Source organism: Dermacentor andersoni, chromosome 7, assembly GCF_023375885.2.
Source record: "Dermacentor andersoni chromosome 7, qqDerAnde1_hic_scaffold, whole genome shotgun sequence".
NCBI classification, from domain to species: domain Eukaryota; kingdom Metazoa; phylum Arthropoda; class Arachnida; order Ixodida; family Ixodidae; genus Dermacentor; species Dermacentor andersoni.
In genome coordinates this window covers 127,616,733-127,632,702 of record NC_092820.1, presented here as the reverse complement: position 1 = coordinate 127,632,702, position 15,970 = coordinate 127,616,733, and the positions used below count along the sequence as shown (strand labels likewise).

The window sequence follows — 15,970 nt, the reverse complement described above, 5'->3', positions numbered from 1 at the left end:
CCAAGTGAGGTGCCAGGAGGTCTGTCCGTCGGCGGGTTGGCGATGCGTCACTACACTCGGCTCAACATGTCTCTCGGCTCGACCGTGCGCGCCGTCGCGTGGGCTCATGCTCCGCCGTCGCGTGGGCTCATCCCGTGACCTTCCTTCTTGCCCACGACGCCGAGAGTATAAGAGCAGCTGCCCCCGGACGCCGAGAGAGAGGCTCCGATTTCTTCTGTTGAGTTACGTGCTCTCCCGTCTCTCCACTTCGGTCGACCTGACCGGCCGCTCTTTTGCGTTGTTAGAATAAACAAGTTGTTCTGTTACCAGTCTTCTCATGCTTTGCCGGGACCTTCGGATGCTTCCAGTGCCCCAGGCCGCCAGGCCAACGCTACCCTTGGGGCTTGCGACCCATTTGCAATAACGGGCGTCAGCACCGAGACCCCTACAGCTGGTTGCCAGCGGTGAGATCGCGACAACGGAGGCCAGCAGCGAAGAGATGCGGTTGACTGTATGCTGAGCAGCACAACGACCATCCGGGAGCAGTGCAACGAGCCCTGTGTGATGACTGGTTGCCTGCAGCGGAACGACTGCGCTGAATTCTTGGCTGCGAGGTTTGGTGAGTGCGGGACTTTCTTCTTCTGAGTTTTGCCAGGCTTTTGTTAGTGTCAGAAACAGAGCTGGTAATTGTGGTTGTCGTTGCTGCCGGGTTAGGTTGCGGCAAGACAATAGTAGGCAGTAGAGAAAGCAGCATTCAGAGCAGCCATGGATTTGAAGTCGTTGCGCAAACCGAAATTGCTGGAGCTTGCAAGAGAGTTGGGTCTGGATGTCTCAGACAAACTCAGAAAACCAGAACTGCTAAGGGCTATTCTTGAGTTAGAAGCTGAGGATGACGAGCTGTCGGAATGCCTTGAGACCATTGAGGAGAGTTAGACGGCAAAAAGACAGGAGCGCGAACTTAAAGAACAGAAAGAGAGACAGGAGCGTGAACTTAAAGAACAGAAAGAAAAAGAAGAGCGCGAACACGCTTTGGAAATGAAGCGTCTCGAGTTAGAGATGGAACGCGCTCGTAATGGAAGTCAGGCACACGGTGCAGGAGAACGAGTATTGTTCAAAATGACTGACCTGATGCGGCCGTTTAAGCTTGGAGAGGACATTGGTTTGTTCCTGGTTAACTTTGAGCGAACGTGCGAGAAGCAGGGGTTCTCTCGGGAAACGTGGCCACAGCGCTTGCTCACTTTGCTACCCGGCGAGGCGGCCGACGTAGTCGCTCGCTAGGAGAGAGAGGAGGCAGAGGATTTCGACAAAGTGAAATCGAGTCTGCTAAAAAAGTACAGGCTGTCAGCGGAGGCGTTCCGTCGGAAGTTTCGGGAAAACGAGAAAGGCAGAAGTGAGTCATATACAGAGTTTGCCTACAGGCTTATGTCAAACATGCAGGAGTGGCTCAAAGAAGAGAAAGCGTTTGGTGACCACGAGAAAGTTCTGCAGTGTTTCGGGCTAGAACAGTTTTATAGTCGGTTACCTGAGAACGTGCGGTACTGGGTCTTGGATAGGCCAGACGTTAGTACGGTGGCTCGAGCCGGTGAGCTAGCCGAGGAGTTTGTGACGCGTCGGGCTCGTGGAGCTAAGGACGGTCAAAAGGGTGAATTTGGCTCCAAGTTTGAGAGGCCAAAGTTCACGCCCATGAGAGCAAAGGGGGACACACGTAGTGCGGATGCGAGTGAAAGCAGTCCGACCGAACGTAAGGAGACGGCGGCAACCGAAGCCGAACGCAGAAAGCGGTTCGAGACGAGGCAAGCGCGCGTTTGTTATACGTGCCAGAAGCCGGGTCACTTTTCGGCGCAGTGTCCAGAAACAAAAACAAAAGTCGTGTTTTTGTCTTTATGCAGCACTGACGAGAACATGAAGCTTCTCGAGCCTTACATGCGAGACCTCCTCGTGAACGGGAAAGAGTGCCGAGTGCTTCGCGATTCCGCAGCTACAATGGATGTAGTTCACCCCTCTTACGTAGAACCCGATATGTTCACGGGCGAGTGCGCATGGATCAAGCAAGCAGTGGAAGCTCATAGCGTGTGTCTGCCGGTAGCAAAAGTGCTTATTGAAGGACCTTTCGGAGCACTTGAGGCGGAGGCCGCAGTGTCATCTATGCTGCCCCCCCAGTACCCGTACCTATTTTCGAACAGGTCCGATCACCTCCTGCGCGAGAAGGGGCTTTTGTTTGGTGAGGCTAGCGTTCAGGCCTTAACCAGATCGAAGGTTCGGGAGCTCGCTGCAAAGGCGGTAGTTGCGGGGCCGACGTTGTTGAACGATGAGAAAGGGTCAGAGGCGCAGCAAGCTGGTATTCAGAGCACGCCCGAACTGAATAAAATTGAGCCTGTAGCGTTAAAGGCACCAGATACTGGACAGGAAAATCCCGACACGGGAAGGTTAGAAGAGCTGTCTCCAGATTTGCTCATCGCGCCTACGTCAGACGGACTAAACAGGTTGCTAAAAGTCAGCCGGTCGGCTTTGATAGCCGAGCAAAAGAAGGATGGCAGCCTAGAAAACATACGCTGCATTGTCAAGGAAGGTATCGCCAAGAAAAATGCTCGCTTTGTGGAAAGAGGTGGGGTCCTGTACCGGAAGTATCTAGACCGCAGGGGAGTGGAGTTCGATCAGCTGATCGTGCCTCAATGCTATCGTCAGGATCTGTTGCGCTTGTCGCATGGGGGTTCGTGGTCCGGACACCTAGGAGTTAAGAAAACTAAGGACCGTCTCTTGCAAGAGTACTATTGGCCAGGGTGTTTTCGGGACGCAGACCACTTTGTGAAGACATGCGACACCTGTCAGCGGGTGGGCAAGCCAGGGGACAAATCGAGGGCGCCGTTGAAGTTGGTACCTATCATTACGGAGCCTTTTAGACGGCTCGTTATTGATACAGTGGGACCTCTGCCGGTAACAGCCACGGGGTACCGACACATTTTGACTGTGATCTGCCCAGCGACAAAGTTCCCTGAAGCAGTGCCGCTTAAAGAACTCAGCTCAGTTGAGATAGTCAATGCACTGCTGTCCATATTTGCGCGAGTTGGTTTTCCTGCGGAAATCCAGTCAGATCAAGGTACAGTGTTTACTAGCGCTTTGACGACAGCCTTTCTCGAAAGGTGCGGGGTAAGGCTGTTACACAGCTCAGTGCACCACCCCCAGTCGAATTCCGTTGAGAAGCTCCACTCCGTCATGAAGCGCGTGTTGAGAGCATTGTGTTTTGAACATCAAACTGACTGGGAGCTGTGTCTGCCTGGAGTGAAGTTTGCATTAAGGACCGCGCCGCATGCGGCTACGGGGTTTTCGCCAGCTGAGCTGGTGTACGGTCGCTCGCTGCGATCTCCGCTTCGCATGCTTCGAGAATCATGGGAAGGCAGGGGCGACGACCCAGTCGTGGTAGAGTACGTGCTTAAGCTCCTCGAACGCTTAAGAAGGGCACAGGAGTTGTCAGGTGAAGCAATGGCAGAGGCCCAGCAGAGGGCCAAGGTTTATTATGATCGGACAGCCAGGGCCCGTCGTTTTGAGGTGGGCGATGAGGTCATGATATTGCGCACATCGCTAAAGAACAAACTCGACGTGCAGTGGGAGGGCCCAGCACGGATTGTTCAAAAACTGTCGGACGTTAACTACGTGGTGAGTCTGCCAGGAAAGCGGAAAGCACAGCAAGTTTACCACTGTAATCTGCTCAAACCCTATAAGCAACGGGAAGCAGTGGTGTGCATGATGGTAAACGTGCCCGAAGAGCTTCCGGTCGAGCTTCCGGGACTAGGCTCAGTGACGAACAGGAAAGACACCGATCAAGTCATTAGTGACTTAATAAGTAAAGCATCGCTGTCGCCTGAGCAGAAAACCGAACTACACCAGCTCTTACAAGAGTTTCAAGGTCTGTTCTCTGAGAGGCCTGGTAGGACTTCTGTCCTTACTCATGACATAGAACTTACCTCCCCAGAGCCAGTACGATCCAAGGCGTACCGGGTGTCACCCCGCCAGAGCGATATTATGGAGGCTGAGGTAAAGAAAATGCTACAGCTCGGTGTTATTGAAGCGGGTGAGAGTGATTATACCTCCCCTTTGATTTTAGTTGAGGTACCGGGCAAGGAACCTCGTCCTTGCGTCGACTACCGCAGGCTTAATTCCATCACTAAGGATCAAATTTATCCGATCCCTAACATCGAGGAGCGCCTTGAGAGAGTGAGTAGCGCTCAGTTTATTTCCACCCTAGATCTTGTCAGGGGTTATTGGCAGGTTCCACTTACAGAAGAGGCTAGTAGGTATGCGGCGTTCATTTCACCAATGGGGACATTCCGTCCTAAAGTTTTGAGTTTTGGTTTGAAGAACGCGCCATACTGCTTTTCAAGCCTCATGGATAAAGTGTTGCGGGGACAGCAAGAATTCGCTTTACCGTATCTAGACGACGTAGCGATATTCTCCGCATCCTGGCCTGAGCATATGGCGCACTTGCGGGCAGTGCTAACCCGCCTGCGCAATGCGGGCTTGACAGTCAAGGCTCCCAAGTGCCAGTTAGCACAGGCCGAGGTTGTCTACCTCGGACACGTGATTGGTCGGGGTCGTCGCCGCCCCTCTGAAATAAAGGTGGCCGCTGTGCGAGACTTCCCGCAACCGCGCACGAAGACCGATATTCGGTCGTTCTTAGGTGTCGCCGGCTACTATCAGAGGTACATCCCCAGGTACTCTGATATCGCGGCTCCCCTAACGGATGCTCTAAGAAAGACAGAGCCGCAAACAGTCGTCTGGGACGAGACAAAGGAAAGAGCTTTTAGCGCCCTAAAGAGCGCCCTAACAAGCCAGCCTGTGCTACGATCGCCCGACTACACAAAAGGGTTCGTTGTTCAGTGTGATGCTAGTGAGCGAGGCATGGGCGTTGTACTGTGCCAACGGGAAAATGGAGAAGTAGAACACCCCGTCCTGTATGCTAGTCGTAAGCTGACGAGTCGTGAGCAGGCGTATAGCGCCACCGAGAAAGAGTGTGCGTGTATCGTGTGGGCCGTTCAGAAATTGTCATGTTACCTAGCTGGCTCGAGGTTTATCATTGAAACGGATCACTGCCCTCTCCAATGGCTGCAGACCATCTCTCCCAAAAATGGCCGCCTCCTGCGCTGGAGCCTCGCTTTGCAACAATATTCCTTTGAGGTGCGTTACAAAAAGGGGAGTCTCAACGGTAACGCCGATGGCTTAAGTCGAAGCCCCTAACGTGGGAATCAGCCTCAAAATTGCTTGTTACTGATGTTTTTCTTCCTGAGGCAGGATTTTTAACCTATTGCTTTTGTGTAGTGTTTCAAAGTGATGATGTGCTTTCTAGTGCAATTTTCCGATTTGTGGACGCGTTCTGAGTGCTGCTAACCTACTGTAAGGAACTAGGCAGCAGTATAAAAGGGGAAAGAGCCTGGCAGGGCTTAGTGAGGGTTGTGCCGTGCTTCCTGACTGAGCGGTTGACTTTCGGCGTAGTTCTAACGCTTGCCGGAAACGAGAACAAAAATGTCAACTCTCCCGAAGTCACTTTGCAGTGTCCTGTGTGCACCTGAACGTGAGAACGAGGCCTTCTCTGTGCGCTGCGCTCAAGAAACGCCAAAGGACGCCCGACTTCGGTTATGAGCATCATCGAGCGACATCCCTCCGGACAGCGGATGCAGTCCCCTGACCATCGGGATCTCCTTCCCCCGGCGGGGCGGTCTGTTACGTTTCGCCTACAACGCGCGGTAATGCCGGCGCGGATGCAACGGACGCCGGGGCTTCGTTCAAAGCGGCGGACATTTTGGGCCGTTCGACGCCGCCGCAACGCCTCCCCGCCAAGCGTGTCCAGGCGTGTTTCAGTGCCACGTGTCTTCGTGCGTGCGTGTGTGTGTGTGTGCCCACGCTTGTCAAAGCGCGGCAGCCGGGGAGCGGAGCTCCCCAAGTGAGGTGCCAGGAGGTCTGTCCGTCGGCGGGTTGGCGATGCGTCACTACACTCGGCTCAACATGTCTCTCGGCTCGACCGTGCGCGCCGTCGCGTGGGCTCATGCTCCGCCGTCGCGTGGGCTCATCCCGTGACCTTCCTTCTTGCCCACGACGCCGAGAGTATAAGAGCAGCTGCCCCCGGACGCCGAGAGAGAGGCTCCGATTTCTTCTGTTGAGTTACGTGCTCTCCCGTCTCTCCACTTCGGTCGACCTGACCGGCCGCTCTTTTGCGTTGTTAGAATAAACAAGTTGTTCTGTTACCAGTCTTCTCATGCTTTGCCGGGACCTTCGGATGCTTCCAGTGCCCCAGGCCGCCAGGCCAACGCTACCCTTGGGGCTTGCGACCCATTTGCAATAACGGGCGTCAGCACCGAGACCCCTACAACGCTTTCGTCGCCACGCTGTCGTTTTGCATCGTATAACTTCAGGAACATTGTCTCATTGTTGTCATGCCAACGTCATCCTACTGCCTTCGGAGCACCATCAACGTCATCCCATCTCCGTCATTCTAGCTTAATCATGCTCTTGACATTCAGTTGTGATTTTGCCGCCGTTGTCGTCATTGTGTCGTCGTCAGACAGTCTACGTCATGCATGTGCTGTCCTGCCGTCTCGGCACCGCTCATCGTTGTCATTCCAGTTTCGTCATCTGGTTGTCTTCATACACTCATCGCCATCCCATTGTCCTCATGATGTCGTTGTCATGCTGTCGCCATTATAACATCGCGATAATTTCAAAATGGTCATCTGAATGTCGTCATGCCACCGTCGTCATGTCGCTATGATTATGGGTGACCTTGGTTATCGAATGCCATACCAAAGTAAGCCGGTACCTGAGACAGGTTAATGGCGCATATAGTCGAAGCAACGCGAGTCTTAGAATGGTCACTACGCAATTTAAATAAACCTACATTCAGAAATGCGGTATGTGGCTACATTGGTTGAATGCTAATCGCAGTACACTGGACAGGCATCGTGAAATGCGTTCTGCCGAAATTTGTTCATTTAATATGGGCTGGCCGTTTCCTCCCGTCTCTCGCGTTGTTCTCTGTTTCAAGAATCTGCTGATACATCAGATTGTTGTACCAACGCAATGGCTACGCATTGTGAAACGATTCTTTTTTTTTTCCATAGTTAAGGACAGGGCTTTACTTGCGAGATCTGTCGCACACTTTTGGCGATTTTGGATTTGCTGGTTGCCCAGTAGAAGCTCTTCACTGAACATGCAGTTGAACATTTTTTTTTTTTTTATTGAGGCCTTTGGTTAAACTTACAGGTGTGAACGGAAGTAAGCGGAACAGTGGAGCTGTGGCCTAACTCACCCCAGGCTGCTAGAGACTCGGGGGAAGGTAGAAATTGTATCACGCATGCGCGCACGCTGGCGCTCATAGACAGTTCCCAATATATTTCTTTGCTCGGGGATCGGCGCGCCGTTCGCAGCTCTGAATGCGGCTGAACGCTCACTAGCCTGATGTCGCTGATAGCATTGCTATACACACCTGCGTCACCAGCGCCATCATGCTAATGAGTGTTGAGCCGCAGAAGCGGCGAACGTCGCTCGAATCCTGTGGTGAAGAAACAGATCGAGTGGTGAACAGGCCACGAGCCGTGCGATGATCGCATGCCTGATCCAATTTATAGCTGACCCGCCACTGTGCGGAAGCGCACTGCGGTGAAATTCGGCCTCAGCTCCCGTGTTCCAATTGGTTTTTTCCGCAACTTGTGTGTCAGGCACTTGTGCTATGCTAAAGGGGACGTGTCACTACCTGTGTTCGTCATCAACGTTTACTTGTCGTCGTTTGACAAGTCGCATGACTGTTAGTCGGAACTCCGCTGTGCACAGCCAGAGGCCATGCCTCCTGCTAAGAAGAAGCGGACCGACAAGGAGTGCGACTGGAAGCAGTGGTGTCGTAGGAAGTGCAGCATCAGGCTGGTGCTGGGCTACGTGGCGCCCCTGCTCCTGACGCCGGCGGCAGTCGCCAACAGCAACGTGAGTATTACAAGGCTACGGTGCTGCAGACAATCATCAGGGCTTGGCAGGCTTGAGCGCATGCTCTTTACCGTTGCTTCCAATGGAGGGCTTTCTCGGCAAAAGCACGTGGCACTTCTGTTCGCCTAGAAAGGCAGGGGAGGCTATTCGGACAACACGTCAAGATAATTCCTTGATATGTCTGCAGTGTGCCCTGAGCAAATACTAGCCTTTGCAGGACGATTCGATGGGCTAGCTCATTCCGATAAGTCTAACGCAGCGTTGACGTATTAGCACAGAGGTGTGCTGGAAATTATACGGACGCGAACGGCCGTGGACGCGAACACCATTATGCAGCTCTGGTCGCAACACCTTGTAAGGCTGTGTAACCGATGGACGCAAAACTTTTATTTGTATGACATGACTGCTTTCCGCTCAAATTCGAGCTCAAACATGTGATGTTTGGGTCATAAGGATCATTAGAAGTTATTTTAGTATAATTCCGTTCTTGAAGAGGTACGGCCCTGCGACGAAAAAACTTTTCTAAACCTTTCTATAGCGTGTCACAGGCGATCACACCGCCTCAAGAATTAGCCACTAGCTCTGGTGTTGCTGCCTAGAGATGGAAAAAAAGTTGAGAGAGCACTACGCAACACGACTCAAGCCAAAAGACATCGACCCAACGCGTGATCATTACGTCAGAACGCCCGGCAGGTTCTAGTGCTCCGGCTCTGTAGGCAGAGATACCACAGCGTACCTACACAAGTGCTGCATCGAATAAAAACTACCAGAAACCAAAGCCTCTCGGCTAATACGCTGTATCTCAGAAGTTAAAAAATTAAATTATGGGGTTTTACGTGCCAAAACCACTTTCTGATTATGAGGCACGCCGTAGTGGAGGACTCCGGAAATTTGTACCACCTGGGGTTCTTTAACGTGCGCCTAAATCTAAGTACACGGGTGTTTTCGCATTTCGCCCCCATCGAAATGCGGCCGCCGTGGCCGGGATTCGATCCCGCGAACTCATGCTCAGCAGCCCAACACCATAGCCACTGAGCAAACACGGCGGGTGTATCTCAGAAGTCGCGTGTTGAGCCTGTAATGCTAGGGAAAAGGCTTCGATAATGGCTTCATGGAGAGCTGGCTTGCCAAGGGTGGCAGTGTGACGCAATGCTCTAAATTATGGGGTTCTTGCGTGCCAAAACCACGATCTTATTATAAGGCACGTCGTAGTGGGGGTCTCCGGATTAATTTTGACCACCTGGGGTTCTTTAACGTGCACGTAAGTCTAAGTACATGAATGTTCTTGCATTTCACCCCCGTCAGATTGCAGCAGCAGCTGCCGGGATTTGATACCGCGACCGCGTGCTTAGCAGGGCAACACAATCACCGCTGATCCACCACGGGGGGTGACGCAATGCTCTATCCTAGTTTATTTGTTCCTTTCTCCATGGTAACCCGCCATGGTGGCTTAGCGACTATGGTGCTGCGCTGCTAAGCACGAGGTCACGGGATCGGTCAAATCCTGGCAGCGGCTGGTGCATTTTGTTGCGGGCGAAATGCGGAAACGCCTGTGTCTCGTGCATTTTGGGCACTTCAGTGATCCTCAAGTAGTCAAAATCAATCCGGGGTGCCTCATAACCAGATTTTGGGCACTTCAGTGATCCTCAGGTAGTCAAAATCAATCCGGGGTGCCTCATAACCAGATGGTGGTTTTGGTACGTAAAACCCTGGATTTTGGAGCATTACGTCACGCTGCAAGCTTTCGCAAGCCAACTCTTCACGAAGCCATTATCGCCGCCTTTTCCCTATAGCAGCACAGGCGCAACACGCGTATTCGGAGACACAGCGTATTAGGTGAGAAGGTTTGGTTTCTGGTTGTTTTTATTTGACGCAGCACTTGTTTAGGTGCGCTTGGTATCTCTGTCTGCATAGCAGGAGCACTAAAACAGGGAGGGGAGGCATAGCAGGAGGGTGTTGTCGCACGTAGTCTTGTGCCAGATAACCTGGTACAGAGAAATTTCAGAGTGGAGGGCACGTTCACGGTGTCAATCTTGCGCATATCCTCACCTTGCTTACGTAATGTGCAGTGTGGGCCTCTACCAGCGATCTCCAATTACCCCTGGCTTGCACCAGCTGATCCCGTCTCATGCCTGCAAATTTCCCAATATCCTCACTCCACCTAATTATCTGCCGTCCTCGATGCGCTTCCCTTCACTTGGCACGCATTCTGTAATTCTTACAGACCACTGGTTATCCGCCCTACGCATAACTGGCCTGCCCAGCTCCGTTTTAACGAGATGAGCCTTCGTCGGGGACATCACCCACTTTGCAGTATGATGTACTGTATCTAACCTCTCTTGAACGCCAGCTTGGGTCAGTGCGTATGTGCCAGTGCGTGTGTAACGGTATAGACCACAACTTGGACCACATCGCTATATATCTGAGCATTATTGTTCAATCCCCGCGAAATGGACATGTGCCACACCGAATCCGGTCCGCACGGAATCGATCCCGCGTCACACGGGTTCCTCAAGCACAGCACCCCGTCTCGTTAGCAAGCTGCGTCACGAATGCGCGGCGAAGCGAGGGACCAATTTTCAGCGTTATCACGCATCGGTGCGCCACGAATCTCGGAGGCCACATGGGAAGCGTGGGACAGAGGGAAGCGTGGGACAGGAGCCTCGGCAGTGCACGCGCCTCGTCAAGCTTTTCAGTAACCACACTGCGCTTGACACACCACAACTTTGTCTCTGTATCGTCGCTTCCATCATTTTAATCATGATAATAATTATCATTAGCATATTAAAATGTAATCGTCAATTACATGCCCATCATAAAAATATTGCTACAAACCGCATAAGGGCGCCAATCATTTCCAAAGGATGGATGCGCCGCCATTTTTTCCCCTCTTAATTTCAACTATAGAATATCAGCTACTATTTGCTCTCCACTCCACAGCGCTGTCTTCCCACATCTAGCTCTTAACATGTTTCGTTCCATCGCTTGTTGCGCAGTCCTTAACTTCTCAAGATTCTTTCTTAGCCTCCAGGTTTCTGTCTCATATATGTTTCACAAGGCACTCTCTCGCCAGAACAGACATTGACCTTCCTTGATGCATAATTTTTTGCCACTACCACCATAACGTCTCTTGCAATGACTCACCCACATATACTCTTGGAGATTAATGGCTGATGTGAGGTCTTTTTTCTGTTTGCAACAGATGGGGTGGTGCCTGTCGGTGGGTCTGCTGATGGTCGCGTGGACACTCTTGGGCACGGTGCCGGTGCCAATCACCTGGCTGCTCCCCTTCTTCGTCCTTCCCCTGGCTGGCGTCACCTCCGTCTCGGACCTCGCCGACATGTTCATGGAGGTGAGCGTTCACGTGACCATGGGCGGCTTGTAGCCATCGAGTGGTCGTCCGGTCAACCATAGACATTGCGATATTTAGATCAGGTACGTAGTATTATGACGAGTTAGACTGTTGGAAAGTCAGTGAGTCTCGCCGTTATCACAGTTGCGGTACGACCAAAGACGATTGGCGCCGCCACCTCAAAGTTCCTGAACGATCTCTTCGTGACGTCACAAGTGACAGCAGCAAACATTCACAGCGTAGTAATGAAGATAAAGAGTGGTGCTTCATTTCGTCATAAGCAGAACATCAGTGTAGTAACATTCACGTGCTTTCGCCACACACACACACACACACACACACGCACACGCACACGCACACGCACACACACACGCACGCACGCACGCACGCACGCACGCACGCACGCGCACGCACGCGCACGCACGCACGCACGCGCACGCACGCGCGCGCACGCACGCGCACGCACGCACGCACGCACGCACGCACGCACGCACGCACGCACGCACGCACGCACGCACGCACACACACACACACACACACACACACACACACACACACACACACACACACACACACACACACTCTCTCTCTCTCTCTCTCTCTCTCTCTCTCCTTGATGCCACTATAACGTATTTCGATGGTGCATTATGGGCGGGAAATTCAGTAGAGGAAATTCTGCCTTTATTTTCTCTGCTACTAAGAAATCTTCCTCTGTCGAACAAATGCACATAAGGTTTTGAAAGAGTTATTCTGGCAAATTAACCGAAATTAGTTTGACGAGAGAGAGACAATGAGAAATAAAGGGAAGGCTGGTTAGTAAAGTTTTTAAGAAAACGGCCAAGAAAAATGTTCGTTCATTCGGGCTGTTGTTTACATTGACAATCATCGTAGATGCTTCCTGCACAACCTTTTTCTACATTTAGTGATTTTTTTCTACATTTCTTTCTGTTTCAACATTTTCGTATGTTTTATTTTTGTGCATGTGCGTAAATGAGCACTAGCCCATGATTTGACGCTATCTGTGCTCAAGTGGCTCGTAGCATAGTTTCCTACGAAATTTCCTGGGGGAATTCTGGTGCTAGTGTGTACAATAGCTATAAGCAGGACGGTTAAGCCAGCATGGGAATGATGGCTATGTAGTACTCGGATTTTCCTTATCTTCGTGCTTCCTGCCTAAAAAAGCTTTGTGACTTTGCAAATTGATCAACATTAACAAAACATTGAGCTATAGGTACGACCTTTCACAATGATTGCGCATGTTCGCAGATACTCATTACACCTTGCCGTGTTTAGTAAACTATGAGTGGCTGGAAATCTTGAAACATAAATTGGTAATATAAAACGCCACAAGAATGTCTGAAGCCACAAGCTCGAAGCTATATACCTATCGTTTCCGTGGTAACCGAATGATCGTGGCGCTGAAGATCCCTTTAGCAATTTTTGTAGGAAATTCTGTGGCTCCTAGAGTTAGGGGGCGGCGGTGGGGGGGGGGGGGGGGGGAGGGGGGGCAGGGTGGTGTCGCATTTTGAAGTCTTTCACTTCAGCACCTTGGTGAACGCATTTATTCGTGTATTGTCAAAGAAACTGCGCTAAATAAATAAAACTATACAAAAACGGAGAGCTGGGCAAGTTACCACATTTTGAGAAGCTACAGTAACAGCGTACAAAGGACGTAGGGCGGTGAAAGGCACAACGCAGGTGCAGACTCGCAACCGAGTTTTTTTTTTATTTTATTGTGAAAGCATTTATTGTTTATACGGAAGGGTGCCGGTCTGTTTAAAAGAAGCAGACATTCTGTGCTGGAGTCAGGATATATGCGCGGCTGCCGCTGAGGTATACCACGTAAAAAAGAAAGAATGAGGACATGAGTATAAGAAGTCAATAATGCTACGTGACACTGCCGTTTTGTACCTTGGTGTATGATCAGCAGGCTGTACTTAATTTGTTCGGGTTTCACATTGCCTGACGCATGTGCATCTTTTCTTCACATATATGCTGGGTGCTTCCCGAATAAAAAGAAATGTGCGGAAACCGTCGAAGAATATTGCGAATGTAGGCGAATAGAACGAACGAACGAACGAACGAACGAACGAACGAACGAACGAACGAACGAACGAACGAACGTTTTCGTTGCTGTGTCCGATCATCGACCATCCACGAAAACGGGCAAAAGAAACAGAGAAAGCTATTCGCTTTAAGGTTCATTTGCGAGTCGGCACCCCCTTTTCTATCGCTGTCCTTCGCCCTTGGTGCGCTGTTACTCTGGTTTCCCATAATAGGTAAAGCACCTTAAACTTCGCAAAGTAGCAGCACGCTTTGAAGAATGAATGCTGGAGCCTCCTCGCGTGCTCTGGCCGAGACCGACTCCGCGTCGCTATTGGCCTAATAGCATCACGTGGGCCCTCACGCCGTGCGTCAGCGCCATTTTGGCTCGAGAAGCGTTTACGGAGTGGTGAGGAGCGCATGTTGGCGACGTTGCTACGCTCGAGCAGTGTAGGTGGCGCCACGGTCGAGGAGGGAGCGTGAAAGAGAGGAGAAACGAGGAGTGAAGGGGGAGGAGGAGAGTGTCGCTACTTTACGAAGCTTGATGAATAGGAACACGTACGTTTCTCGTATTCTTTTTCTTTTTGTGGACAAACCACACCAGGACAGCCTGGTGATCCTGCTGCTCGGCATGAACCTGCTGGTGGCCGCGGGCGAGGAGACGGCGCTGTGCTCGCGAGTCGCGCTCTACGTGATCGAGGCGTTCGGGCTGCGCCTGCGCGGCATCCTCCTCGGCATCACGGGCGTCACCTTCCTGTCGGCGCAGCTCCTGATGGGAGGCTCCGCCACGCTGCTCATGTGCGCCGTGGTCGAGGCCACCATGTTCGAGCTGCAGCACGACCTCATCGCCGCAACCATCGCGCACGGCAGGCGCCGAAACGTACGCGGCCTATAGATGGACAACCAGCATGCGTACGGGGAACGGGTGGGAGGAATTGCGAGAGTTACTTTTGTGCTTCGGTGAATAAGAAAGCGCTTTCATTAAAAAAAAAAAAAAAAAAAAACTAGAACGCCTGTACATTTCGTAGGACACTGAAAATTTATATTTCGAAACTGGTGCAGACCTCAGAATTCGTTCCAAGTGAATACGCCTTGCGAACTCACCAGCTATAATTCGTAAATTGAAATAGTGGCCGTAATGTTAAGAATTCAAAAGTTACTTTGGTGCAGCTAAAAGAAAAGCCCTGTAATATATGTATTTAATTCAAGCAGTCTGGGTGACTTCGTCGCCGCCCCATTTCGAAGGGGATGCCAATAGAAATTATTATCAACTGCCGCCAACTCCTCCGGTAAATAAATCATTAGGAGCAAGTAAATAAACCCAGAGAGCGCCTATGTTACGCAGCCGGCCTTGGTAAGCGAACTCTCTGCGAAGCCATCCCCTTCGCTTTTCCTCCCTCGGTATCGGACCAACACGTGACCTCTGATACGCAGCGTATCGGTCGAGTGCGTTTGGCTTCCGGTATTTTTTAATCGATTCGCAGTTTTTCTTTTTTTCAGCTGCGCTGCCGTATCCCTGCCTGCACAGCAGGAGCACTACTACCTTCTAGAATCTACAACACTCTAGCGCCACGAGCCGCCACACGCTCCGGCGTCGTGACGGTCACGTGTTGGGCCGATACGTTTTCGAGCTTCAATCGTGTTGCGCGACGCTATCTCCTAACGTTTACGTTCTGCACGCGAAAACTCTCTCTCCAATCGCCTCGGCGCAGGTGCGCACCACCGTCGGCGAGGACGTGGTGATGACGCCCGTGCACGTGATGGTCATCTCGCCGCGCAAGACGCCGCCTAGCGGCAGCTCGCCCGACGACTACGACGAGGACGACGACGACATGGACGAGAGCAGCGAGGACGACGACGAGGGCGACCTGCGGCCCCGCGTCCTGGTGCCCTCCATCGCCCCCTTCGACGCGCGCAACCCGGGCGCCTTCTATCAACTGCACGGGACCGTGCCGGACGGTACGCGTGTACGTGTAGGCACGCCGCGTCTTCGCTGCGTGTCTCCCTCGCGGGCAAGTTGGGAAGCTCGATTGGAAATGAGCGTGTATGGGAGGGATGTCAAAAGAGCAGTGAGAAGTCGCTATGCGCGTTAAAGGGGTTATGGATCGCATTTTCTGAAATCTTGAGCCACACGTTGGAATGAGTGCGATGAATTTCAATGAACGTTATCCCGAATAAATTTCTTGAGGGGGCCTAATTTATACCGAGTGTGCGTCCGTGCGTGTGTGCGTGCCTGCATGCGTGTGTGTCAGTGTTTATACGATTGAACTGCTCTCAACATAGACAGTTGAGCACTCCAGCAAGCACAATGTTGTTCGCTTCAAGCGAACAGCAAAGCACTAGTTTTTTGTTGCTGTTGTTTGCCATTTTCCTCAGTACCTTCTAACCATACTTTGTGTTATAGTTACATCTCCCTTCTCATTCCTTTCATTCTCGTTCGACCCAGATCCCAGATACATCGTTGGCATGGACGCCGTCATACCAGAGATTGACCAAAATGAGGATCCCCGTAAGACCTACCTACGTTCATGCAGACAAGTTCACTTGTTTTTATTACTTTATCGGGAGGTGTAGCGCTGCATGCCTCTACGCTTCCTCTGAGAAATCTTTAAGCAAGAGTTACGAGTTGTG

General features: G+C 51.7%; 1 protein-coding gene across 3 annotated transcripts in view; it reads left to right on the top strand.

Moving 5' to 3' along the window:
* Window positions 1-6,756: 6,756 nt before the first annotated feature.
* Window positions 6,757-15,970, top strand: part of LOC126534541 (uncharacterized) — an 88,491-nt gene continuing 79,277 nt past the window's right edge. For 2 of the 3 annotated variants that reach the window (XM_072289334.1, XM_072289333.1), the window contains exons 1-5: window positions 6,757-7,944; window positions 11,147-11,296; window positions 13,944-14,219; window positions 15,052-15,298; window positions 15,786-15,848. In XM_072289334.1, coding sequence (XP_072145435.1) covers window positions 7,807-7,944; window positions 11,147-11,296; window positions 13,944-14,219; window positions 15,052-15,298; window positions 15,786-15,848 — 874 coding nt within the window. In that variant the 5' untranslated portion in view covers window positions 6,757-7,806. The remainder of the gene's footprint in view (window positions 7,945-11,146; window positions 11,297-13,943; window positions 14,220-15,051; window positions 15,299-15,785; window positions 15,849-15,970) is intronic. The other variant, XM_072289335.1, reaches the window with a different exon arrangement.